At 45.6% G+C, this 25,378-nt stretch overlaps 1 protein-coding gene across 1 annotated transcript in view; it reads left to right on the plus strand.

Annotated features, from left to right (window-relative positions):
- The first annotated feature begins 224 nt into the window (after window positions 1-224).
- Window positions 225-25,378, plus strand: part of LOC119462194 (hepatocyte growth factor receptor) — a 49,940-nt gene continuing 24,786 nt past the window's right edge. The window contains exons 1-10 of the mRNA XM_049672867.1: window positions 225-1,427; window positions 5,863-6,042; window positions 9,964-10,092; window positions 11,183-11,356; window positions 13,569-13,717; window positions 17,196-17,334; window positions 17,897-18,033; window positions 18,774-18,965; window positions 20,572-20,683; window positions 23,787-24,056. Coding sequence (XP_049528824.1) covers window positions 291-1,427; window positions 5,863-6,042; window positions 9,964-10,092; window positions 11,183-11,356; window positions 13,569-13,717; window positions 17,196-17,334; window positions 17,897-18,033; window positions 18,774-18,965; window positions 20,572-20,683; window positions 23,787-24,056 — 2,619 coding nt within the window. The 5' untranslated portion in view covers window positions 225-290. The remainder of the gene's footprint in view (window positions 1,428-5,862; window positions 6,043-9,963; window positions 10,093-11,182; window positions 11,357-13,568; window positions 13,718-17,195; window positions 17,335-17,896; window positions 18,034-18,773; window positions 18,966-20,571; window positions 20,684-23,786; window positions 24,057-25,378) is intronic.

Genomic DNA, 25,378 nt, shown 5'->3' on the forward strand with positions numbered 1-25,378 from the left:
AAGCTGAATGACTTCTCACTGAGTTTCTTTCAATTCCATGCATAGTAACAGTCAATGTCACGGTAGATGTAGCCAGACATAAATCTGGTATATTTCTTGGCGAGTTACACATTATTGCGATGAAAGGGAAAAAAAAAAGACGAAATCGTGTATGGTTGTATTGTATTTCATATAATTCTAAAGACTTTCGAAATTGTGGTTGTCCTATGCAGGAGCGGCCGATACACATATAAGCTGGCTACCAACAAGCATAAAAAAGGCAGACACGAGACAATAATCGAAAAGGACCGATGGATCAACGAAATAATTATGGTGGGCAGCTGCTGGCTGTCATCTTACTGACACTGACGCTTGGTACGGTGATGGTAGTTCAAGCTGCCTTATCTATCAAGACCTTTCAGCTTCCTGGGGGACCTGCACAAAATCTCCTGTACGTCAATCTGTCGCAAGGTGATGGTGTCGTGGTCGTGGGTGGACGAAACAAACTCTACGCACTGTCACCTGACGTATCGCTCAGGGCGTTTTACAATACGGGCCCTTTGAACGATAGCGCGCTATGCCCACCTGATCCTCTCGCGTGCGAACACAGCCGAAATGTGACGGATAACTACAACCGTATTCTTCTGCAAATCGGTACCGAACCACTCATTCTGGCCTGCGGGGTCACGTCGCAGGGAATGTGCTCGATTCACGACCCTTTACTCGACCTGAACGTCACGACGTCCATGGACAAGAGCCTGACGGACAACTACGTTGCTTCGAAGCTGAGCACCGTGGCCTTCTTTGGCACCGGGGATGACGGGAGAAACGTCCTCTTTTCCGCATCGGCCCCGGATGGCCGTCCTCCGGAGTACCGTCAGTTCACCGTGGCTGCCAGAGTGCTCAACACGTCGGGCTCCTTCAGACTGCTTTCTCACACACGGGCGACCTCTATGGACGAGAACAACAGGCTCCGAATGCTTCGCTTTGTCTACGGCTTCAGCCACAATGGCTTCGCTTACTTCGTCGTAGTGCAGAAGGTGCTGAAGGTGTTCCGGGTCTCCTTCGAGACGCGGCTGGCGCGCATATGCGAGAACGACGAGTCCTCATTCCACACGTACGTGGAGGTACCCATCATGTGCCCCACTGGACACGGCGCGCTGTCGGTGGCCACCAGTGCCTACCTGGGGCCGTCGAAGTCTGCAAGCGGCAGTGGCAACGGCAGCACCCACTTTCTTGCAGTGGCTTTCGGAGGGGTTCCCGCCGGTAGAACGAACTCGAGCTACCTGAGGCTGAGTTCTTCGAATTCGGTGGTCTGCTTTTTCGACATGAACAGCGTCGAGGACAGATTTAGGGAGACCATCGAAAACTGCGACAAGGGATTGTCGAGCGCGAGGCTGTCGCGCCTCTACCACGGCGATGGCGACGACCTCAAGTGCTCCCCTTACGTGAGTATCTCTTTACTGACTGTTATTCTACATTCGCACATACCTTAATCCGTCTTCTCGCTGTGCGGTTGAACAGACGTAGAGCAATCACTGTACGTACATCTCCCACACCTTGTTGCGTGCACATTTCCTGGTGCAGAAAGTCGTTGGAGTGTGTCGATTTCGCGGATAGGCCTCGCGTAAGAAGCCAAAAATGCAGCATTATAGACGGCAGTAACACAGTATGCGATGCTTTCGGCACCTTCAGGCTTCACGCCGTTCAGGCATCTTCAAAACAGTATCTGTGAAAGGCGAAAGCATTTACTCACACCTTTGCACAGATTTCTCCTGCAGCGTGAACTCGCTAGAAGATATATCAAATGTCTCCCCTACTGAGGGCAAGTGTAAGCAAACATAATGGACCATTCAGTCATTGGGCGTGACTGTGGCTTTTGCCATGGCGCGTGACTTTGCACGCCCGAAGCGGAAGAGCTACCGAAAAAATTCGGGCAGAACTTATTTACAATGGCTATCGAAATACGCGAATAGCCGAAACGCGTCATGTGCGAGGCGTGTGTGAACCGCCGCGAAGCCGCGCGAAGTTCTTTGCGTGGCCTCCGAGATCACGTGGCGTCCAATGGCACACCAGCGGCGCACTAGCTGGTGTGTGTCGTGTCCTGCATCCGAGCTGCTCTTTCGTTCTTCCGTCTGGACACGCTGCGCCATCCAGTGGTGCGCCCGCAATGTCCGCGCAGGCCCTCCACGTGGTGCAAGGTTTTGGTGAACAAAAATTGAATTTCTCACAGCGAAATCCGTCAGAAAAAAAAATGGTAAAGTACGCGTTGGATTCGCCGTCGGATTGTTTACCAATCGGCATCGGATTGTAATTTGAATGTACGAGAAAACCTAATTCTGCTACGAGGAAACTCAAAGACAAACCCCTTTTTCCAGCAATTCTACCAGACCTGCGCGCTTCGGGGCAATAGCAAACAATTAATGACATAATAAAAAACGTGCTAGGGCCTCCACATTTTAATATAAGACCACTTATATTGCCCCTGGAAAAACGTCTTTCCAGCAATGCATTTCATATTCAAAGTGAAGCCGACTTTAAGGGGATCGATGTAAGCTGAGTCTTTGTAAGCTGGCTTTCCCACATTCATTGTTGCAGTGGATGAAGCCTACTTGCCGTATGCGAACGATGCGATGCGAACGCGTCCCGATAACGCTATCGCGTTCTACTCTTAAAGGCGAAGCTTAAGCGCCCTCCAATTTTTTCTGTCCTTGTTCCTATTGTGTGTTAGCATAACGTGAGTTCCGTATTGCTATGTGTCAGGCAATGAAGAAAAAAAAGTGATAGTGGTTTAATGGTTAGAACACTGGGCTGCTGTGCTCGACGGAAGAAGTTCTATTCCATCATCGGTCGCACATTAATTTTCGTTTTATTAAAACGAGACGAGAAAGGAACCGACCTACCTATGCATCATCATCATGATCATTATTATGATGATCATCATAATAATAAGCCTATTTTCATGTCCACTGCAGGACGAAGGCCTCTCTCAGCCATCTCGAATTACCCCTATCTTGCGCCAGCTCAATCCAACTTGCGCCTGCAAATTTCCTAATTTCATCACCTCACCCAAATTTATGCCGTCCTCGAATGCGCTTCCCTTTCTTTGGTACCCATTCTGTAACTCTAATGATGTACCGGTTATCTGCTCTACGTATTACATGGCCTGCCCAGCTCTAATTGTTTTTCTCTTAATGTCACCTATAATATCTGTTATCGGGGCGTTTGCTCCCTAATCCCCACCACTGTCTTCCTGTCTCTTTGCGTTAAGCCTAATGTTTTTCATTTCATCGCTCATTGCGTGGTTCTTGACTTGTTCTCGAACTACGTTGTTAACCTCCAAGTTTCTGACCCATAGGTAAGCACCGGTAGAGTGCAATGTACACTTTTCTTTTAAGTGCGAAGCACTTTAGGGGCCCGGGCTGCCGGCGTCTACCGCCAGATCACGCTGAAAAACAAGTGCTCAAAACAGGGTCAAAACAAGTGCAGAATTGATGAAAACCGGTTTAAAATAAACTAAAATGATTCAGAATAATTTAAAAGACAGGAATAATCAAGCATTAAGCGCATTAATTAACAGAAATTTGTTAAAATCGCTTCTAACTATCATCAGCAAAGGCTTGGCTACATGTGCGTGGTGGTTTCCCGCCAGTTGTGCCTTAGCACAGGTGTCAAAACGGATGTTGGATTGCTAAACACAAGCTAAACATAGGATAAAACAAGTTAAACAAAAGGAAAACACAAGGGAAACACCGGCGAATCACTGCTCCGCACTTCCCCAGCTTTCACGTTGAGTGGAACTGCAGTATACCGCTGACTTTACAGGAATAATCAAGCATTAAGCGCATTTATTAGCAGAAACTCGTTAAAATCGGTTCCGAAACGCCAGAATGGTACCAGCGAAGCGCAAGAGAGGGCGCCACCACCCCACAAGCGCTCGATTGCTCTTCCCTCCAGTACTAACTCCAGCACCGGCGCATCACTCTGCTTCGCACTTCCCCAGGTTTCACTGCGTTAGCGCTAGATTTGAACTACACAAGCGAAGAATTTCAGCAGAATTGGATCTACATTAATTTTCATTAATTTTGCTTCTCGGGATTCAAGGAACGCCTTCTGCAGTGCTGCAGCTAACAGCTGCGCGGACGGGGGTGTACATCGTGACGCAAGGCGTAGGCGCGCAGACGCATTGTGAGGCTCGATGACGACACGGCCCGAGCGCCGTTTTATTTGATCAACAGGGGTAGGCTCCCAGTCAGGATTTGGTAATACCTGCTTTATGCGCGCTCCAACCTAATTTTATTCTTCTGTAAACTTCCGTCCCATGATCAGGGTTTCCTGTGAGTAATTGACCTTAGATAAACGTTCTCCTGCACGGACTCTAGAGGCTAACTAGCGATCCTGAATTCTTGTTCCCTTGCCAGGTCATCGAACATTACTTTTGTCTTCTGCATATTAATCTTCAACCATACTCTTACACTTTATCGGTTAACGTCCTCAATAATTTGTTGCAATTCATCCCCAGTGTTGCCGAACAGGACAGCGGCATCTGCAAGCCGAAGGTGCTGCGATATTTGCCGTTGATCCTCACTCCTAAGCCTCCCCAGTATTATAGCTTGAATACTTCTTCTAAGCATTCAGTGAATAGAATTGGTGAGATTGTGCTTCCTTGCCTGACCCGTTCCTTGATTAGTAATTTTCAATTTTTTCTTGTGGAGAAGCAAGCTAGCTGTGAAATCTTTGTATATATTTCCCAAGATATCCACGCATGCCTCCATGACTGCTGGTATCTATACTGAATAAAATGTACTTTCATAATTATGAAAGCCATATAGAGAGGTTCACTGTACACCGCAGATTTCTCACTTACCTGATTGATGACATGGATGTCATCCTTTGTAGAATATCCCTTCCTGAAGCCAGCCTGTTCTCTTGGGTGATTTAACGTCAAGTGTTGCCCTAATTCTTTTGCAAATTATCGTGGTAAATATTTTATACAATACTGAAAGCGAGCTAATGGGACTGTATTTTTTTCATTCTTTAATGCCCCCCTTCTTATGGATCAGTATAATGTTGGCATTCTTCCAGCTCTTTGGTACACTTGAAATCGTGAGGCATTGCGTATAAAGGGCCGCAAGTTTTTCAAGCGTAAAATCACCTCCATATTTGATCAAATCGACTGTTATTTATCTTCTCCTGCAGCTTTTGCCCGGGACATGTCTTGCAAGGCCCTCCTAACTTTATGGCTAGTTATATATACGGAGTCGCTGTATCATATTCATCACTATACTTGCAATGAAGGTTGTGTGACCTCCTGTACTCCTTGAATGCGCAATGCCTCCATATCGGCCGGTATCTCTGCTGATCGAATCAAATGCATTTTCATAATCTATGAAAGACATGTAGAGAGGTTGATTGTACTCCGAAGATTTCTCAATTATTTGATTGATGATCATCTACCTATATATACTTTACCGCAGAGTGCCTAGACTGGGGCAAAGAATACTTCGCATTAAAACCTATAAATGTCAGTAACATCGAAGCGTTGATGGTTGTACGTGCACTTTTTACTTCCTCTTACTTAATTTAAACACCGGGGCACTTTCCAGTGTTGTGCGTGCTGACTTTGATGGTCTCAAGGCTCATTTAGAACAGCGATGACCTCAAAAGATAAAGGTTAAAGGTGCCATTCCGTACGTTACCAGTCAGGCATAGTTTATCGTTGTTTTTTCTGAGGTCCGATGACACATTCACGCTACTTGGCGAGTCCTTGCCAAGCCACGCGAGGTCTCAGCTCTGACTACATTGAACAAAAATATTACATATGTCATGCTCTCATTTTCAACGTTTTAAAAAATGTGACGTCATTCTGCGTCTCTCTCTCAGGAAACAGAAGGCAAGGACGTTTGCACACGGGGACGAAATGACTACGTGGAAAGTATGATTCCGCTCGTTGGGCGAGCAACTATAACGTTGACAAAGAGCCTCGCAACCTCCGTCACCGTTATGGGGCAAAACGGTTCCACCGTCGTGTGGGTTGGCGACAACAAGGGGTTTCTCCGCAAGGTACGTAAGAAAAAATAAAACCTATTAGCGGCATTTGCGTAGCAAGGCATATGCAGCACTGCATGATATGCAGTACTTCGACCACTCCGCTCTTAGTGCCGCTTACCGCTCGCGGCATTTCCCGACGATTCACACCCACCAATGCGTAATGATTTTTTTTAAAGATTTCTAAAGTGAAATATGGCGCTCCAGTAGCACGACCGCCGGGATAATCAAATATGTAGCACACTTTTAAATGCGAAGTGTTATTCTCCGAGTCCAGCCACTTTTTTTGGCGGGCGAGTGTATCTCGCCGTTTTCCTTGGCCGGTCACGGTGATTGTGCAGTCTAAAATTATATGCCACAAGGACGACTCGGTAGGTGCCATTGGATATGTGCTAGAGCACTGCACGGGCCGATTTTTTCAGCCCGTTTTTACCTTGGGCTGCCCGCCCGAACCCGAACAAAAGTTTTATGGTGAGACCAGGGCCCGGAAATAATCTACGTTACCCGCGCGGCCCTGCCCGCCACCACTTTACCTTAGGCCCTAGCCCGGCCCGGCCCGGCTTCGAAACCAGACCAAACCCGACCCAAAACCGAAAAAGACCACCGAGCGGCATTAAAAAAATAAAGAAGAGAATGAAAGGAATTTATTTTTAAGGCGTAAATAGATGTCATATGCAATTATGAGCACCATTTGAGCGGTCTGAACGCAAATACCAGCGCGCAAAGTAGTACGAATGACCCTGCTGAGCAGTATCGCCAGCAGTTTCCAACGGCGCGACCTTGATGCGGCCCAATCCACTTCTATCGCAGCACCGCCACCGTATTTTTCCACGTCGGGCGCCTCACTGCAAAGCATGCGCTGCCCCAGCCGCTCGTCCCACTCAACCGTATTCTAGTACACTCTAGCCGAAGCGCAGCCACGACCGGTCGTGAGCGCAGCGCGTGGATGGAGTAAATAGAGAAAAAAGAAGGCTTCTCGTTCCTCCATGGTGCAGCGTAATGCACTGCTGCTAGGCGACCGGTTGAGAACATGCGCGCAATCATGGATGGACACAGTGCCATATATCAGCCGCGTGACGAATTATCTTATCTTACCAGTCATCGTTTTACGAATTCGCCTTTGAAGAATCAGCAAGTCGCGAACGCGCTTACACCACGCTGAAAGCATTAATTACATTGATTTAGGTAAGGAAAAAAATGTCGCAGTTTCGTCCGAAAGGCGAAGCACCAATTGCGATAGCAAATTAGTAGATAGCTATTCGGAGTAGGGATAGTAGTTTTATCGGCTGCATAAACTTGGACACATTCGCTTACTAACTGAATTAACAAACGTGGTGTCAGCGCGCACAAGCAACCATGAATAGATCACATTGAATGACCGCAGACAACTGTCAAAACGCTGGCAGCAAGCACAGCCGCCGCAGCGGGCGAAGGTTCGTGCGGTCTATCGCTTCAAAGGAAACTGAGCGGCGAATGCACAGCGCGTACAAAGGTCAGAGCCGTGTGGATATAAGAGACGGTGCGGGCGACCGCCACAGCCGGGCAGAGTAGAAGCCTGCACCCCCCCCCCCCCCCTCCCTCCCGCGCTGCCTTCCCGGTTTCTTGCTTCTCCCGCGCTGCCTTTCTGCTTTCTTGCTTTCGCGTGGGAGATTGAGTGGCCAGTTCTCCTTGCGCTCGGTTGTAAGATACGCATTTATCTCCCTCCCTCCCATACCCCCACGGCCTTTAGCGCGACGGTCGCGTTTGCTTTCCGCCGTGCGTTCGCTCTCCGTGATAGCGCGCGTCCCCCGCGCGCTTTCACTCGCGCATACGGCGCGCGGCGACGATTTTATCGCCCTTGGACTTTATACGGAACCTCACGGCGACGCCGACGGCAGAAATCCGGTTGAAGTGTCCATATAATTGCTATCGCAATAATACAGTGGCATCCTTTGGGTTGAGGCGACTTCGGTCTTTCTGGACTTTTACATTCTGTTCAAACAGCGCAAAATACGACGGAAGAAGAAAAGGGAAGTACACAGGAGTATAGCACTGCTAGGTTCCAGCTGCACCGGGGCAACAGGCTTTTCAGAGTCGAGACGCGCGAGGATAACTCGCTGCACGTTACATGCACACCACCAGAAAGTACGAGTCCGGCCCTGGCCCGCGTCAAAATACCCGAGCCTGGCCCGGGCCCGGGTCAAAAAGCACATGCCGTGCCCGAGCCCGGCCCGAGCCCGTGAAAAAACTGCCCTACCCGGCCTGACCCAGCCCACGGACCGGGCCCGGGCTTTTGGGTAAGCCTGAGTCCGTGCAGTGCTCTAATATGGGCCCCTGGGGCTGGCACTGGATACGCACTACTGGGCTTTAGTTTGCTTTGATTCTTATATCTTGTCATTACAAACATTCTGTTTTACTTACTATAAATATAAACACCTACAGCCTTTAATCTCTAGATAACCGTTCGCTGCACAACAGTTACACTATTCATATAACCGTTCTTAATTTACAAATGATCAGTGCTTCGCACTACGTAGACGTCAACTGCAGTTGAGTCTGCCAAATTTTTCTCCCGCAATATTACACGCCCTCGTTCAGATCGCACATTGCGGCTTATTTTATCATTCTTTTTGCTTCAGTTACGTCGCGTACTTTGCTCTGAGCGTTTTCCTTATGGGGCCAAAGTGCTTTACTTCAAGCAAACAACTTTTTCACCTAATTTAAGACAGATTGAGACACAGATTTAGCACTGTAGTGTATCGCCAGATCTAGACTAGACTCGAAACGTTTTGTGCAATGTTGGGCAAAACACCGAGTTTGCGACGACAGATGAGCTCTAAGAAGTTTAGTACAAGAAGCCATTACAAGGTCGTTCGTGGCCAAAAGGAGTAAACTTTAGACATGTACTTATATATATATATATATATATATATATATGTGTGTGTGTGTGTGTGTGTGTGTGTGTGTGTGTGTGTGTGTGTGTGTTGCTAGCATTCACGGGGTGGGTTAATTAGCCGCCACATGGGTGGCACACGCAGGCGCCAGTGCCAGATTTCATTCTAGCTTTTCTTTAACTGGATGCATGTGTAGGGAATGATGCCATCATTAATGACGCGCGCTAGTCTTTCTCAATTAGGCAGACAGTCCATAGGAAAAGTAGGAGGCTCAGACAAACAAGCAAACGAGGCAGGATATCAAAATAAAATCTAAATAGAAGTCGAAACGTGCTATAGTATAGTTCAATTAAAGTAGTAATTAGCACATTGCATACAACAAACGAAATTTGCGCAGCAAGTAGTGTAAGATCGTATAAAAATAAAGTAAATATTGTGGCGCAATTGCCTTGCAGTTCGCTTGCAGTTGACATGTAGTTCAAGGAAGAACAGTCTACAGCACAATACATAGAGTGGTTGCAAAAGTTATGAAAAAACTGTTGTTGTAACGCATGCTGTGCTGGCGTTCTTTGCATTAGCAGAAGGTGGCAGTGATATTAGCTTCCATTAGAGTGTACAGTTGATGAGAGGAAAAGAGCCCATTTCTTGCGGGGCCTGCTCCAACGAGCAAGCTTTAACATTATTGCTTAGACATTATCATGCATAACTGCAAATTCCTTAATATTATCACTCTAGATAGTCCTCTTCCACCTTACCTCCCCTCTTCTAATTGTTTGAAGCTGCAACTGAGTGTCATAAACGGCATCAATGATTCTCTCAAGCCATCAAGGAACAGCTTTTCTCCTTGGCCCCTTTCACTATGTAACTGTTGTGAATAACAAATAAAATAATAAATGGTTATAAACAATTGTTTATTGTCCTTGACACCCATGTTGGCATAACAAAGAAGCACCGGTTATTAGCTTCATGCATGCGCAAGAACTTAATAAGTGCCTCCTTTTTAGACACGTTGTGCGAGTGTGGCCAGGTCCTGACGGCAAGCATTCTTGCCCGGTTGCCGCAGTTTCTGTTGCAGGATGACTCACCTCGGTTGCTTGCATCACTGGACCTGTCGAAGGTGGGCCACATAATTAGTAGGAACACAGCTCTGGACAGCAACGGAGCGTATGGTTATTTTATCATCGGCAACAGGGTACGCCACATCCACCCGTCCTATTTTGTCACACCTTGTATTGTGCATTACCTCGAAAAGAATAGCCCTTAATTGAAAATCGATACTGCAACATGAAGTTGGGCATCATTGATAATAGTCGTGGTCGCAATTTCGAAACTCTTCTGGTCGACTTTCTGAGGGACACACACAAGACAACGTTTAAGTGGTATATAGAGACCAACTAGAAATAATTTTACTTAATCTACATTACTTCTAAAGGAACTCTATGCTACCTAATTAGGCACAATGTTTGGAATCCCAAGTGCAAAGTGCAGGCGATTCGAAAATATCTTGGGATTTTGAAGGACACTGGGGCCTGGGCCTTTCATCACAAAAAGCCCTTACGCTAGAATTGTTGGTAAGAGTGAATTCTTGCCAATCCTCATTCTGAACATATTAACGAAGGTGGCCAGCGAATGCTAACGAGCACTTACGAACTTTGTGAATTCGTCCCCTGGTGACGAAGAAACTCAGCTCATTTTTCATGTTACGCTGGTCTTAATAAAAATATTCACCACACGTTCATCCGGGCAACGTGGTCGTGTGGGCCAAACGGCATGGCCGAGATATACCCTTCTTTGTATTGGAAAGATTTAACTGCGCTAAAAACAGGGACAAAGGAGGACGAAAAAGATACCACGTGCCTGCTTTGTCTCTGTTTCTAGCGCAGTTAAGTCTTTCCAAAATGAACTTCAACCAACTAGCCCAACTTGGTGCACTACTACTCTTCTTTGTGTCGGGAATGAATTCTAAACTTTGCTGTTATCGTTCATGTGCCATGCCCAAATACATGGGAATAGTATCGGTCGCCAAAAAAAAAAACAGTCCATTCTTCATGAAATCCTCTTCACGGTTCTCTGCAGATGCCAAAGATGCATGTCATGTGCCATCGCGTCGACATTTCAGACAAAGCAGAAAGACATTATTAGTGAACCTGTTGCAGCATGAGCTGCTCTACTGCTTGATTTTTGCGCGTCCTCACACAATGTGGACGCTGTGTTTCGGAACAAAAAGAAGCAAAATACAAATGGCACGCGTAGCGGTTGTACATATTGTACTTGGTTTCCAGGTTGCACGGGTTCCAGTCGGTTCGTGCAATATATACGGAAGCTGCTCGCAATGCATACAGAACCAAGAAGACCCGCTCCAATGTGGATGGTGCGGAGATCACTGCGCCCATTTCGCCGAATGTCCCGATCGGGAAAAGTTTTCCGCTGGTCGTTGCCCCATAGAGGTGGAGCGGGTGAGTGCGGAATTTTCACTATTTTTGTAGTAAATAGTACTCTAGTAACTCTATACCTTGTGCTTATAACTGGCGTTGCTACACTCCCGAGTTTGGTTGTGTCTCAGGAATTTGCAAAAGCGTTTTCTCTCTGGGTGTTGTTGTAGGCGGCTTGCCGTCACCCCGTACGGACTGCTTGCGTGCAGGCGCGCGCGCATGTGTGTATGTGTGTGCGCACGCCCGTGTGCGTGTGTGTGTGCGTGCGTGTGTGTGGGCGGACGAGCGTGTGTGCTGGCACGCAGAGCTCCATGTGTTAGCTCCAAGTATTTGTTTCTACAGATAGTTCAATATCTTGGTATCAGTTTGACTCAAATAGTCCTATTGGTCCGAGAAATCAAGTGTTGCCAGCAACTCACGATCATTGGAACTATAGTGTAAATCACAATTTCGGGTAATTTCAACAAATATGAAAGGTTGGAGTGTTGTATTTTTTTTTTTTTTACTTGAGTTCTAAGACCGCGTTATAGGGGATTGTCGGTTCATTGAAACTTCTCGCTTTTTTCAGTAAAAGCGCTACTGCCTGCAGCAAGCGGGTTCTATGGAGACATACGGATTCAGGACAACCTCTGACCACATCATGCCAATGTACTGCATGGTGAAATAACGGATCCTGCTGAAAGCACTCTCTTTTTTTCAAGTTTCTCAAGCTAATAGACACTAAAGTGCGTCCTAAACAATTACTGAATGATGAACAAAAAAAAATTATGCTTGGCCCTGCTACCGCAAACACCAGAGACCGGCGGAGCTGGAGAAAGCCTAGTGAAGTAGTGGCAAACCACACATTTAGTTTCCTGGCGCTCAGTATTTCTTCGCGATGTTCTGCGTAGTATCGCGATAAATTCAACCGGCCACGTTCACAAGCATCCGGATCTTCATTTCTTCGCCTACGGAAACTCTCGGCTTCCCTCAATCTGAACTCGGGATGTTCTCGTCTGCGACGCTTGGTTTCAGCTTCCCTAGCTCTCGCTTCAGTCTTTCAGTAGCAACTAGTGTCCAGTTGTCTGGTCGAAACCTGCCGAGCCGCCGCCAGAGGCATCGGCTGCAGTCACGGACACCAGGCGCGTTCGGCGCGAACGCGGGGAAACGCGATCGGCGTGGGCAGCAGAGCTACGCGTCCCACTACCACATCGGCGTCCCACTTCACTCCTCCTCTCCACCTCCCATCCGCTATGCTGCGCGATGCTATTTTAGGGGCGAAGCTCCTTAGGGTGTGGGTCGTTCCCTCCTCTGTAGTAGTAGTAGTAGTAGTAGTAGTAGTAGTAGTAGTAGTAGTAGTAGTAGTAGTAGTAGTAGTAGTAGTAGTATGTAGCCACCTGTAGTTTTATGAAGTGTTCACTAGATGGCGTTCCGGTTCCGGTTCCACTTCCGGTTCCACTTTGCGCGCGTTCGGTGCGAACGCGGGCAAAACGCCGACGGCGTCGACAATAGTTCTGTGCGTTGCTGGTGCTGCTGCATGTCCAAGTTTATACAGCTGATAAAACTACCATGAGTCGACCCCATGGCTGCGTCGCATACTACTCAGGGTTCCCCTACGGGAAGATGGTGTAATTTTCTCTCTCGTTCCCGACGCGCGCTCTCTTTATCTCTCGTCCGTAGTTGTGGTTTACCCGAATGATCCTCCGGTGCTTCGCCCACTCATCATCATTCACCTCGTGGATATGCTGTGTTTTTTTATACTCTTCTTTCACTCTCTCTCACCTCTCTCTCCCCCAGCTCGGCGTAGCTATCGCACAGCTGGTATGGGGTATGGAGTTTTGTGTTCACGCCACGAAATTTTCCGGCCAACGAGAGGTATACAGCTTCGCTGTAAAAATGAGCGCAGCTTGCACTATAGTGGCGCAAGGCTGGAGCAAATAGCGGAGCTTGTGATCGACCAAGGGTCGCTATCCCGACGCCGCTGGATACTCAAACGCAGACTCTCGCGTTCTCGTTCTCGAAACTCGGGATCTCCGACTCGACAACGCCTCTTCTCGGCTGCAGCTTCGGTACAGTGTACTAGAAGTACAGTGTAGCTTCGGCACGGTACTCCGGATCGGCTCGCCCTGACGGCTAAAGCGAAGGGTGAAAATAGTCCATGATTTTTTTTCAAGACACATCAGAATACTGTCTCGTTGCAGATTGCTAACTATAAAATATTGCTAATATCAGGTAAATATTTTCTATGCCATTTCAGGTATATCCGTTGAATGGACCTGTCTCTGGCGGCACTGTCATCACGATACTCGGTGACAACTTCGGCTCTCCTGAGCGCAAACCTTACAGCAGCATTGAGATCCTAATTGGCAACCACACTTGTGACATCGTTTACTGGAACCCTAAGCGGTAAGTATACGTTCCGTGCAAGCTTTAGACCTGTGACACTCTGCGGCGCCCAAAATGTTTGACATTCGAATTAAGCTACTATACAACACAAATCTGCGGTGCGTGATCTGCAAACTGTTCACTAAATATCGAAAATGAAATTATACGACTTAACTCTTACAGGGAGGGGGGGGGGAGGAGGAGGGGAGAGGTAAGGTTGCCGGTTCTCTCTGAAGCTAAAATCGCCTTTCTCTTGAAGGCAGCCGAGTACTACTTTCACGGTCCTGACATTGTGCAGTTTCAATGCGGCGAAAAAAAAAATGCACTTTTCCGATAACGTGCACTTAACACGATTAGCTCGTTAACTCGTTCCTGCCGCAGTGAGCATTCGCTTCTTATGTCAGCACGTTGTGGCGGCCAAACCCACGCCGCCTGCATACGGTAAAGGATCATGAGTGTAATTGTAGCCATGCAGCAATAACGAAACCAAGACTTCGAGCCTAATTTCTGGCTGAAAATTTTGTTTGGATCCGCATATAGAGTACGGAGCGGAAATTTGGGACGCTAATAATAAAAGATTCACAGGCCTGCGCGGCACACTCAGCACAGTCACAGTTGGAGATTGTTGTGGAAAGGGGTGAAAAGTTGGGTTAAGTGCAACGCGATAACTGTCTCTCAATAGAGGACACCTCAACCGCGTTGCACAGAGGGGAAGTGGGAAGCGGGAAGCAGTCACAGCATAAGCTGGAGGAGCGGCTCAAGAGGAGGAGGAGAAGGAGGAATAACTTTATTGAAAAGGGGTTGGGGTGAAAGGTTATGAGCTCGATGGGTGGGGCCCCGAGTCCAGGGCTCCACTGGCTTCACTGGTTGCATCCGCGCACGTAGCTCTACGATTCGCTTCTTCAGCAGTGATTCGTACCTTGCGAGGAGGCGCCATAACGTGCACCGAAGAGGTATTCAGAATACGTGGCGCACATCTCGCATCCCTTGGCCCGTGGCCCGGTACGTTGTTGTTGTTGATGATGATGATGATGGTTTATTGGCATCCTCAAAACGGGGTGGTGACAAAAGAGAGTTTTAGAATAGGGGCCCCAAAAGTTTGGGGCCCCAAAGAGCTTTGCGGGTGTTGAGCGATGAGTTTTAGAATAGGGCTTTGCGTTTGCGAATACCGTCTTGCGCTTGCAGCGCCACTACGGTGTCAAAGAAAAGCTATTATAAATATTAAAATAAACTATACGATTTTATGATAGGAAGAGTAATTTTGACTTTTGTGGTTTTGCGTTTAATTGCAATTAAGGTGTTATTCTATTAGCAGCAAGCGATTTATTGCGCCTAATTTTGAGTAACCAACTTGACGTGCCTTCACCAGCCAAGCTAATCCACGTTAGGCCTACGAGCCATGAAATCGACAATCGAATTCAGAATCAGCGGCGTCTAATGAATCAATCTTCATTACACACGTTAGTTGAGAGAAAGCGATAACCGCAGTCACTTCTCCTAGCTTACTAACTTCACGCGTTACCACGAATCAAGCCGAGTTTGGTACTCGGAGAGCCGCCGCTTTGATGGGTGCCGCCATGTTTGTTGACGCAAAACTTTTGGGGCTGCTTTTGGGGCTCCCGCTAAATCGGCGAAATAGCGTGCCCAACGCAAAACCCAAACGCAGTTAGCGTCTCGCGCATGCGCAGTGGTGTCGACGCTATTTCTTTGGGGCCCCAAAACGTTTGGGGCCCCTATTCTAAAACTCTCTAAATAGTCACCTAGCCTGCTTGAGTTAACCAGGTCCGGCTACATGCAGCATGCAACTGCTATATGCTGCTGCTACATGTCGATACCCCAGGTGGTCAAAATTAATCCGGAGCCCTCCACTACGGCGTGCCTCGTAATCAGAACTGGTTTTGGCACATAAAACTCCAGAAAGAAGAACATGTCGGGACACGTGGAGGAATGTTACCGAACTGCAAAGCAAATTTTGTACGTATCCAAGCTACGTGGCACGCATGTCACATAGCGTGCCAAATGGCACGATACCATGCTAATGATGATGATTATGATATAATGGAATTTCCTTCGAAACGGGATGGTGACAAACAGTCACCTAGCCCGCTTGAATTACTCAGGTATGCCAGACATGTTTTTCATTACATCAATATTTATACATCCCCATAATCTATAAACCCTATAAGCCGCCCATCCCACCATTCCGAAATTCACCCCTGATTGCCGGTCGTCGAATATCAACTGACAGGTCAATTCCGTGCACCCTTTATACATTCATCTCGCACATTCCAACGTAATCACTGGTGATCCCACACATTCGATAATTTTACAACAGTATTTGCCTCGCGCGCGCTAATCTGATTAGACAAGGCTCCTTCGACAACATTAAAAACAAGAAAAATTGCATACTGTAGGTGTCTCTTTCGCCGAACGATAACTTCATAGCACTAATAGTCCGCTGAAAAACGGTCACTGGCAAAAAAGTAAATCTACGCTCATCAAGAGAGGAACGCCGAATTTGTTTTATGCAACGATTACTCCTGGTGTGTGACAATAATAGCTTTGTGACAGTAATACTCGTAGCTTTCCCACTATACATTTAGTATCGTAGAACACTTTGCCAAGGGCATCTGTGTTCAGTCAACACGGTTTTCTGAAAGCGATTTGTGCCTTCCCTTTCATATCGCTCCCGGGGAGTGCATGTTCTCTTTTCTCCTACACGTTTTACTATACTATATATACGACTCGGTAAAAACAAATTAGCGCAACTTGCACTAAGTTGTGTAAGGCCGGAAAAACCGCGGAGCTGGTAATCGCCTAGTTTCTTCCAGTCTCGCTAGGCTCGGCTAAGCTTTTCTACGTTCGGCTAAGTTTTTCTAGGCTCCGGATGAGCACGCAATCGCCGCATTCGTTCACGGCTGACGGCACGATGGGCTTCCAGCTGAGCGGCTTCTTCTGCGGGAGTCTTGTATATCTTCGGCCGTCCCTTGTTACATTTACTCAGTACGAAGTCTACGAGAGGTGTAAGTGTCGCCGTCGCGGTGACATGATCTTTATAATCAGTGTGACGTCATGGCCAAGCTTCACAAAGTGTGGTCGTGACTAAGCAAAGCAAGAATTGCGGCGCGAAGCAATGACATGGCTGGGCGAAGCTGGGTAAGTGATTGCTGGGTGACCGCATTGACGGAGCGGGTCTGCTGAAACGCGGTGTCGGCATTGCGAGCGGTGGAACGGGGTGTCGGCATTGGAACGCGGAGTGTCGGTGTTGCAAGCTGCGTTATGCAACGCGCAGTGACGTCATCGCTGGCGCGGCGGCGGAGGAGCGTTGCCGGAGCTAGGAGACGCGAGGCGCAGCTGTGGCAGGTGGCTGCTAGGCAACGCAGATAAACGTCATCGTTCAGCGAGGTTTTTTGTTAACGTGTTACGGACTGACTGTCGGCTTTTAAACAGCTCCGCTGTTAAAAGAGCTTAACGCCGTGTCTTATCACCTCTCTTTCAGAGTTCAATGCAAAACGCCCCCTGTGCAGTACAGCTCGAAAGTGGACATTTTGATAAGCGTAAGCGATATTTTCAGTAACGCCGGCAAACGTTACGACGTTCTGCAAAATGGTACGATTCCCTCTGGCTTCGAATACATGGTACGTGAGAATAAAATAATGAATTCCTCATCATTCATGGTGCGCGTGCACATGTGTGCATGCATTTGCGTGTATCACAGTGTGCTTGTGTCTCTTCTTGCGAGTGTGTGTGTGTGTGTGTGTGTGTGTGTGTGTGTGTGTGTGTGTGTGTGTGTGTGTGTGTGTGTGTGTGTGTGTGTGTGTGTGTGTGTGTGTGTGTGTGTGTGTGTGTGTGTGTGTGTGTGTGTGTGTGTGTGTGTGTGTGTGTAGTGTGTGGTAGACAGCATTCAATTGTTTGAGTCAACTGAAATTTGAACAACGTGGGCGCTCAAGATTGGTGCGCTTTATTGAAAAAACAAGTTACACTCTAAGACGTTTTGCACCTTCAAGGGTGCTGGTGTATCCCATTGCTGACACCCGTGACGAAACTTTATCCTTGACGCACTTGTCAGTGTTGCGTTTAGATACAAACTGTACATCACGTGACTTGTTTTTATACCGCCTTCTTTCTTCGCCATAAGTGTTATGAAAGCCGCCTTGCGAGTTCCTCGTCTTTCATTTTCATTTTTTTTCTTTTTTTTAGGTTGTGTCGTTCAGCGGAGTAGCGCCTAATTATGGGCCAATTGCGGGAGGAACTAACGTTTCCCTGAGCGGAGTTAACCTCGACGTTGGCTTACAGCAGGTAGTGAAAATCGGCAGAAGCACATGCCGGATACGAAGGTAACTGAATACTTCAGATATAAATTCCAAAAATGCTTTTAGTCCCCGCTGACGGGAGGCAAGTTTGCAAGGCATTGACGTCGTATGCAATCTCTAACTGCGTGTAGCACTTATGAGTTGAAATGTGTAAGACAACGTATTTTAAGGTAGATAACAGTTTGATCTTCAGAACGAATAATTATATAACGTGTCCTTCGTCGCGCACTAACGAGATCCCTAAGCGATACTCGCACTTTGCGAAAACATTATATTCTACAACACATAATTATATTTTACAATTGTAAAATATATAAAATAGATTTACTATAAAAAAGATATAATACCTTCAAGGCTTCTCCATCCTGACTTTGTTGCCCGTCTGCGGAACGATGTATAAAAAATTTGCGCAAGTGTTCTTCAAACGTTTTTAAAGCTTGGTCAGTCCCTCGTGTCTTCAGTGCACTGAATAAGCTCCAAATAGATGTAACCTCGCTAACTGTGAATTTGAGTCCTATCGCAAAATGATATGAGAATTGTTCTCAACAGTGTCGCTTTTTTTTATGCTCTCCTGCAGCGTGATTAGGATCTTTACGTCAGGTATGTGTCTTATATTTCTTAAATTTCTGTTCTTCCATTGCGATAAGCACACTTATCCATGTAAGCTCCTATTAATCTAATGTACCCTTTTGACAGCGCTGTATGGAACTGTGAATTAATTAATTAATGGCAAGCGAGTCATCTTTGTGTTTTTTTTATCCCAGAGTCGAGAACAAGTTCCTCCATTGTTCAACGAGCACCGCGAGCCGTGTCAAGACGTATCAAAAGATGCAAGTCACGCTGGCCATTGATGGCGCTGAGGTTCCCTTCACTACGGCGGACAGTCTGCGCCCGACGTTCACATACATGCCGAATCCGGTGATCGACAACATTTATCCCCGAAATGCAACTTTCAGGTACGTATCTGTGAATAATTCTGACTGCGAACGAATTGTTAATTCCGTGATTACGGGAGAGATTCCTGGAGGGGCAGGGGATGGCGGGGAGAAGAGGCGACTTGTTTAGGGGGACGCCTGCAGAACAACTGTTCCGTTAATAAAATGCGGGTCGTGTTGATATACTGGGTGATAATTTTTAAGTTTACGGAATTTTTAAAAATAGCCTGTTGCAGATAACCTAATTCTAGTCGTTGAGGCGGATTACTCAGAGAGGCCGACAATACTTGCACGAGAACTCGAAACAAATATTCAACTAATTAGTAAAAATGCACTAATTAACTTCGTAATTAATTACTTTATGGCAAGTATTGCAATTTACGAATTGTAGCCGGTGAGCTTACAAGACGAATCCACTTGAAATGAATTTCCGGGATGACACCAGTTTCGAAATATTATTTCCCAAAGTGTGGGACGAAATACATGGGCGTTCCAGTTACTTTTGTGCTTCAGTGCACAAAAGAGCGTTTTATTAAGAAAGTGGAACAACAGTGCATTATGATGCTGAGTTTGATGGGGCATATCTCCAAACTGGTGTCATTCTGGAAATTCGTTACAAGTGGATACACCTTGCAATGTCACCGGCTACAATTCGTAAATTGCAATACGTGCCGTAAAGTAATTGATTCCGAAGATAATTAGTGAATGTTTGTTAATTAGCTGAGTATGTGCTTCGATTTCTCGTCCAAGTAATGTCCGTCCTCTCTGGGTCATCCAGATCAAAGACAACAATTATGTTATCTGCAACAGGCTATCTTTAAGAATTCCGTAAAACTTTAAAATGATCACCCTGTATATATATTCATATAATTACCTTCCACACAAAGACACTAGTGCTTGAGGCACCTCGACTGGACCATAGGTGGGTACCAGGGGAACCATCTACCGGACTGTCTATTGTCGGGCCGAATTAAAGCTAATCCCGATCCTGACAAACTTACCGGGGCGTGCTCGCTAAATCGGCGGGGCAGCAGAATATACCAGCGCGATAGTTTGTATATGAGTGTTTCTTCTACCACGCTGTCAAGAGAAGCAAGCCGGAGAGGAGAAAAGAAACGGAGAAGTCTGGGATGTTTACCTGAATAGCGTCTGGTTGTTAATCATTGCTTTCTCTAGTTTTGAAAGTCACGAGATTGCATACCGTGTAAGTGTGATGCCGCTTCGAGATAACTTTCCTGAAAGTATACGTTCTTGTTACATGTGTCTTTCTTCGGCTTTGCGGTGGGGGCTGTACGGACTTCATTTTACTAGTGCATCTCTTATCGCGAAATAATTTCTCACAACCCAGAAGACCTCTTGAACGTGGTCACTAGCACTAGCGTACTGTCGTCCGTACGTTATGCTGGAACTAGGCAACAGTATTTAATCTTCAAGAATGAAAAAAAGACAGCTGATTGTCCGAAAACACATCCTAATAAATGTTTTAAATGCTTTTGGGACTCAACAGAACATTTATTATCTCGGCCTCAGATGACAGAGTTGTACTCGTTGAGAGGAGGATAGGAGAAAGCCTCGCGCAAAACTTTTCGCTAAATTTCGGGTCGCTGAAACAGCTTACGATTTGCAGCGAGAACTTCACCGTGGAGGTGAATGGCCTATTTCTGGACAGTGCTGCTGCTCCATCGATGATAATGCGAGTGGATTCTTTGAACTTGAAGAAAAGAGAAACATTTGTGAAGGTAAGAGACCGTGGTTATTATGAGTCGTACTAAACATTTTTGCGTTGGCCCCCGCACGGTAGGTATGCATTCCCTTCATAAGCGATCAGCCTTGCGCAAGAGGAATTTTGAAATCGGAAGCGGCGCTTGAAGCAATTACCCAGCCTCTGTGCTACCAAGGCTTCAAGGGACGCTAAGGAAAACTACTTAACCAGTTTAAACTGATAAAGTGATCTGTACATACTCTATTTTCACAATTTCACATAATACATTGCTTATTAAAGAGAAAATGAAGGCCAAGGTTACATTTTTTTTGTAAATTTCGCGCCGAAACCCAGCGCCGGTACGATGAGACGTCATGGATTTTATAAGAAGTCTGGGGGGGGGGAGTCGCATTTAGGCAGTTGTAGCTCAGTAAGAGTTGTTGAAACTGGCTTAGTTCTGCCTTTGGCTCTTCTGAAATACAATGTAAGCCATCTTTACCGATAGCGAATAGCCTACACCCTAGCAGAAGCTATCAAGGTCCATGACGTCACGGCGAAGTGGTGCGGGAACTTGAAGGCGGCGTCGCCACTAGGCTTTCTTTAATTTGTGCGTCTTTTTTCTGGTTTTCTAAGCCTCCTTCTCACGTTAGGAGTGCTTTTTTTTTTTTGGTATTGCAGAGGGGAAATGTGCTACAAATACAACTAAAATTTAGCTTTTCTCGTTAGTGCCCTTTCTTTATTTCCCTTTTTTGAGGTTCAAATGTTCACCCGCCGCGGTGGCTTAGAACTCATGGTGTTGCGCTGATAAGCACGAGGTCGCGGGATCGAATCCCGGCCGCGGCGGCCGCATTTCTGGGGGCGAAATGCAAAAGCGCCCGTGTCCTGTGCATTGGGGGCACGTTAAAGATCTCCTGGTGGTCAAAATAATCCGGAGTCCCCCACTACGGTGTGCCTTGTAATCAAATCATGGTTTTGACACGTAAAACCACAGAATTCAAATTCAGAAGGTTCGAATGATGTCTGCACATGTCCACTTACGGATGCGTGGCTGTTCGGAGTGGTCGACAGTCGACAGTAGTAATCTTGTCGCTGTCGTTGTTCTTGGTACACTAACTGTAGAACGCATAGCCTCCTAACGTGCTAGTTTCATTACCAGTCTGAGTGAACAAATAGAAAAGCCGCGTTGTGTGCTCTGAAGACAGTGCTTTGCTTGCAAGCATTTTATGTAACAGTAGCCACTAGTGGTAATTTTTTTTTTTTTTTTTTGCTCTCCATGTACTACTCAAGAGACTGCATCTAGTCAGACTGAACGTACTCCACTCAGACCTATGAGTTAATCTCTCCAACAAAATGTTGCCAGCGCTATTTTAGCTCCTAGTTTGTTCTGTGTATTATGCTTTTTTTCATATATTTTTAGGATTGAGTGTACTCCTGAGCGGTCTGTCGTGGTTCATGGTCTTTGCTCTGTATAATGACATTATATAACAACATCTATATAAGAAGTTGGACATTATGTGCAACTTCGTGGGATAGTTACATATTTTGCACGATGTACGTGTTTAAGAGAATGTGTTTCGAATCCAACTTTCAGCATATTCATTCAATAGAACTTGCCGCGTAATGCGTTTAAATACGGTCGGCAGATTCTGTTTTAGGTACATTGCATTCGCATTACTTTAGAATGGCATCGTCATTTTTAGAAGCGCTTTCTTTTGAATCTACTGGGTAACTATATATGTAACACTTTTATACTGTCTAGCCGCTTTGTTCTCATCTCGGAGTCGCAGTATTTCAAAAATAAAATAAATGGAAATAAGAGAGAGAGAGAGAGAGAGAGAGAGAAGTAATGACGTTACCCAAACAAACAAACAAAAAAAAAGGCATCTTGCTCTGATGCGTTTTTGAACGTGTTGAGAATGATTGACACTGTGAACGTTTACAGGCGCCTTACCACTTGTCCGCAGTCATTTCCTTTCGCCTCAATGCCTCATATTTTCTACCCCTTCTTCCGCACAATTAAGCAAGGCAACCAGACATTTATTCCGGTTACACTCCACGCATTTCATGTCATGTTTCTTTCTCTTCCTGTCTTACACCGTGCTTCGCCCCTCATGTCTCATTTTCCGTTTGTCTATATTTTTTATAGATGCAAATTTTCTGTAATTTGTAATTCTTGCCATGAAACATTTGGCACCAGTGAATCGCCTACTGCTAGATGACAAAGAAGAAGAAAAAAAGCTAGTTTTACTCGCTCCATATATAGCTTTAAATTCTTTTTGTTTATTCCTGTTTATGGCAAGGCTGACTGCTCTATAACAGGCTATGTTATTTCATTTGTGATCGGTTTCTTTCATATCATGGTTTACATATTTATTTATTTATTTATTTATTTATTTATTTATTTATTTATTTATTTATTTATTTATTTATTTATTTATTTATTTATTTATTTTCATAATACCGCGTGGTTAGTGGCCACGGTTTGTTCGTGTAACGGGGTTTTCTAATTGCCACGTGCTACTTTAGCGTCCGCTGTCTTTTGTAGCCATGAAGAGAGTAATAAAGATTTTATTTAATTTTATCCCCCCGCAGTGGGTTTGTGCCAGGGTTAAAAGACTCATCATCATCATCTAGCTTTCATATGAACGTTAACAAGAGTACCGTGTGATCTCATTCATTCTGTTCAGGATTCGGTATCTTTCAGTGGTGTTTTCGTCTATGTTTCATCTGTGGGTGTAATGCTGGTCTTTCCTAAAAAGCTGTTTAGCTCACTGACTTGTGGTTAGTGGTGGTTAGTGCTCTATGACACGCGCCATTTCAAACGAGTTTGTGCCGTGCTTTATTTTTCGTTTTCTTCAAGTTAACGTACCTGCATAGCGTGCATAGCTGTGGCCAAAATGTGCAATCAGTAGTAGATTAATAGGTGACAAGCTATACAGACATCAACCTGACACGATTTGTTCTCACCAGCTGCCTACATGGTACGAAAAACAAACATGAGAAACTATTTTAAAACCATTCTTAGCCGGACTCGTCGCTCTCAGCACGACCGTCGTTAGCGTGCATTCTAGTGAATGTAGGGATAACAAAAAATGACGTGCTTCTACTTATTGTGTCATGCCTCTCGCATTGCCCTCTAGGTATGTCGCGTATTAAGTGGAGGCCGCAAGATGCTGTGTCCCGGAACGTCCCTGCTGCAGTTCTCAGTGATCACCGAAGCCGAGTTGCGGAATCACCAGTTTCGCGTGCCAGCGTTCATCAGCTTCCACATGGACGGCTTAAACCTGCCGCCCAGTCACCTAGGAAGAGGCGGATACTTCAAATTCTATTACTTGCCGACGACTGAACTAGACAGCCACACCGAACAGGAAGTCGCTGCCAACGTCCCGCTGGCCAATGCCCGAACTCATGTAATTGTACTCCTATTGTTATTTCCGCTACGATTGGTTGGTTCTTTGATCAAATGTGATATGGCCCAACCCATGCTCTGTGGAAGTAGAAAGAAAAAAAATTCATAGGAATTTTGTAAATAAACGAAAACTTATTAAATGGGTCGGACTCTACTGAAACGTCCCGTACGCCACTATTATCATTCCCTATACGTTCCGTAAGCTTTCCGTGCAATTCTCACGGGATGTATATGGATTCCATATAAATATTGTGTAAGTTTCATAAGAATCGTACGGAAAACATATGGAATTATTGAGCTTATACGGAACGTTTCAGTATAACGGTATATGAATGGTGTACATTAATGAGTATAATCCACCGTCGAAACGGCTCGACGGTGGATTGTCCGCTATTGTCCACTACAGTTCGTCCTTTTTTTTTCATTCAATCAGACACGCCTATTTTCCTTCCTATTAGGTTTTCCAGCTCTACCCGTAACAACATATTTCCATGTAGGTTTTCGGTTCACAAAAGGTGCTTACCTAGAGGAGAGGCTACGGTGGTTAAAATAGTTACATTTGGCGAATGCTCTCCGTAGAACACTTACGTGACACCACGCTTGTTTAAGATTAGTAAGCGAATCGCTCTTCACTTTATACTGCCCGTGAGGTTACGAACCTTACTTCGTATAGCAGTCTAATACTTTGTTATAATACTGTAATACTGTCGGTGCATCACCATTCGGGCGAAACTTGCATTTCCTTTAGCACGGACTCGAAATAAAGAACTTCAAAAAGCACTTTATACCACTCAAAAAATATTTTGAATGCGATCGACGTTTTATACAAATATATGTACATAAATAACATTACCTGGGTAAGAAAATTAGATAATATTATTTTTATTACCATCCTTTTCCGACCAGGTGAGCAACTGATGCACTAAAATTAGCTTGTGTGAGCACCAGCAAGCTATTGAGTGCATAGTCCTCGTGTTTTAGTCTGCTCTCAACGTCACAGGTTTGATTCTCTCCAGCCGTGGCCTCATTAGAAAGCGAACGACATGAAAGAAAAAAGAAGAGAAGAAGCGTTACTTCGAGATTTTAGCGCACTTTTATTCAATCTAAAAGAGGATAACTAACGCAATTTAGACTGCTATAGACTGCTCTTTAAGAGTTCTATCTGCATTTCCATGCCGAAAAAGAAGTTGAAAATTAGAGGAAAAAAATGGCCAAACTTCTTATTTCTTCACTTGCTGATGAATATATCTTAAAATATATTTCAAAATATATATTTTCAAATATATTTCAACTTGATGAATATATTTTAAAATGTATTCATCA

The sequence above is a fragment of the Dermacentor silvarum genome, chromosome 8, assembly GCF_013339745.2.
Source record: "Dermacentor silvarum isolate Dsil-2018 chromosome 8, BIME_Dsil_1.4, whole genome shotgun sequence".
Taxonomy (NCBI): domain Eukaryota; kingdom Metazoa; phylum Arthropoda; class Arachnida; order Ixodida; family Ixodidae; genus Dermacentor; species Dermacentor silvarum.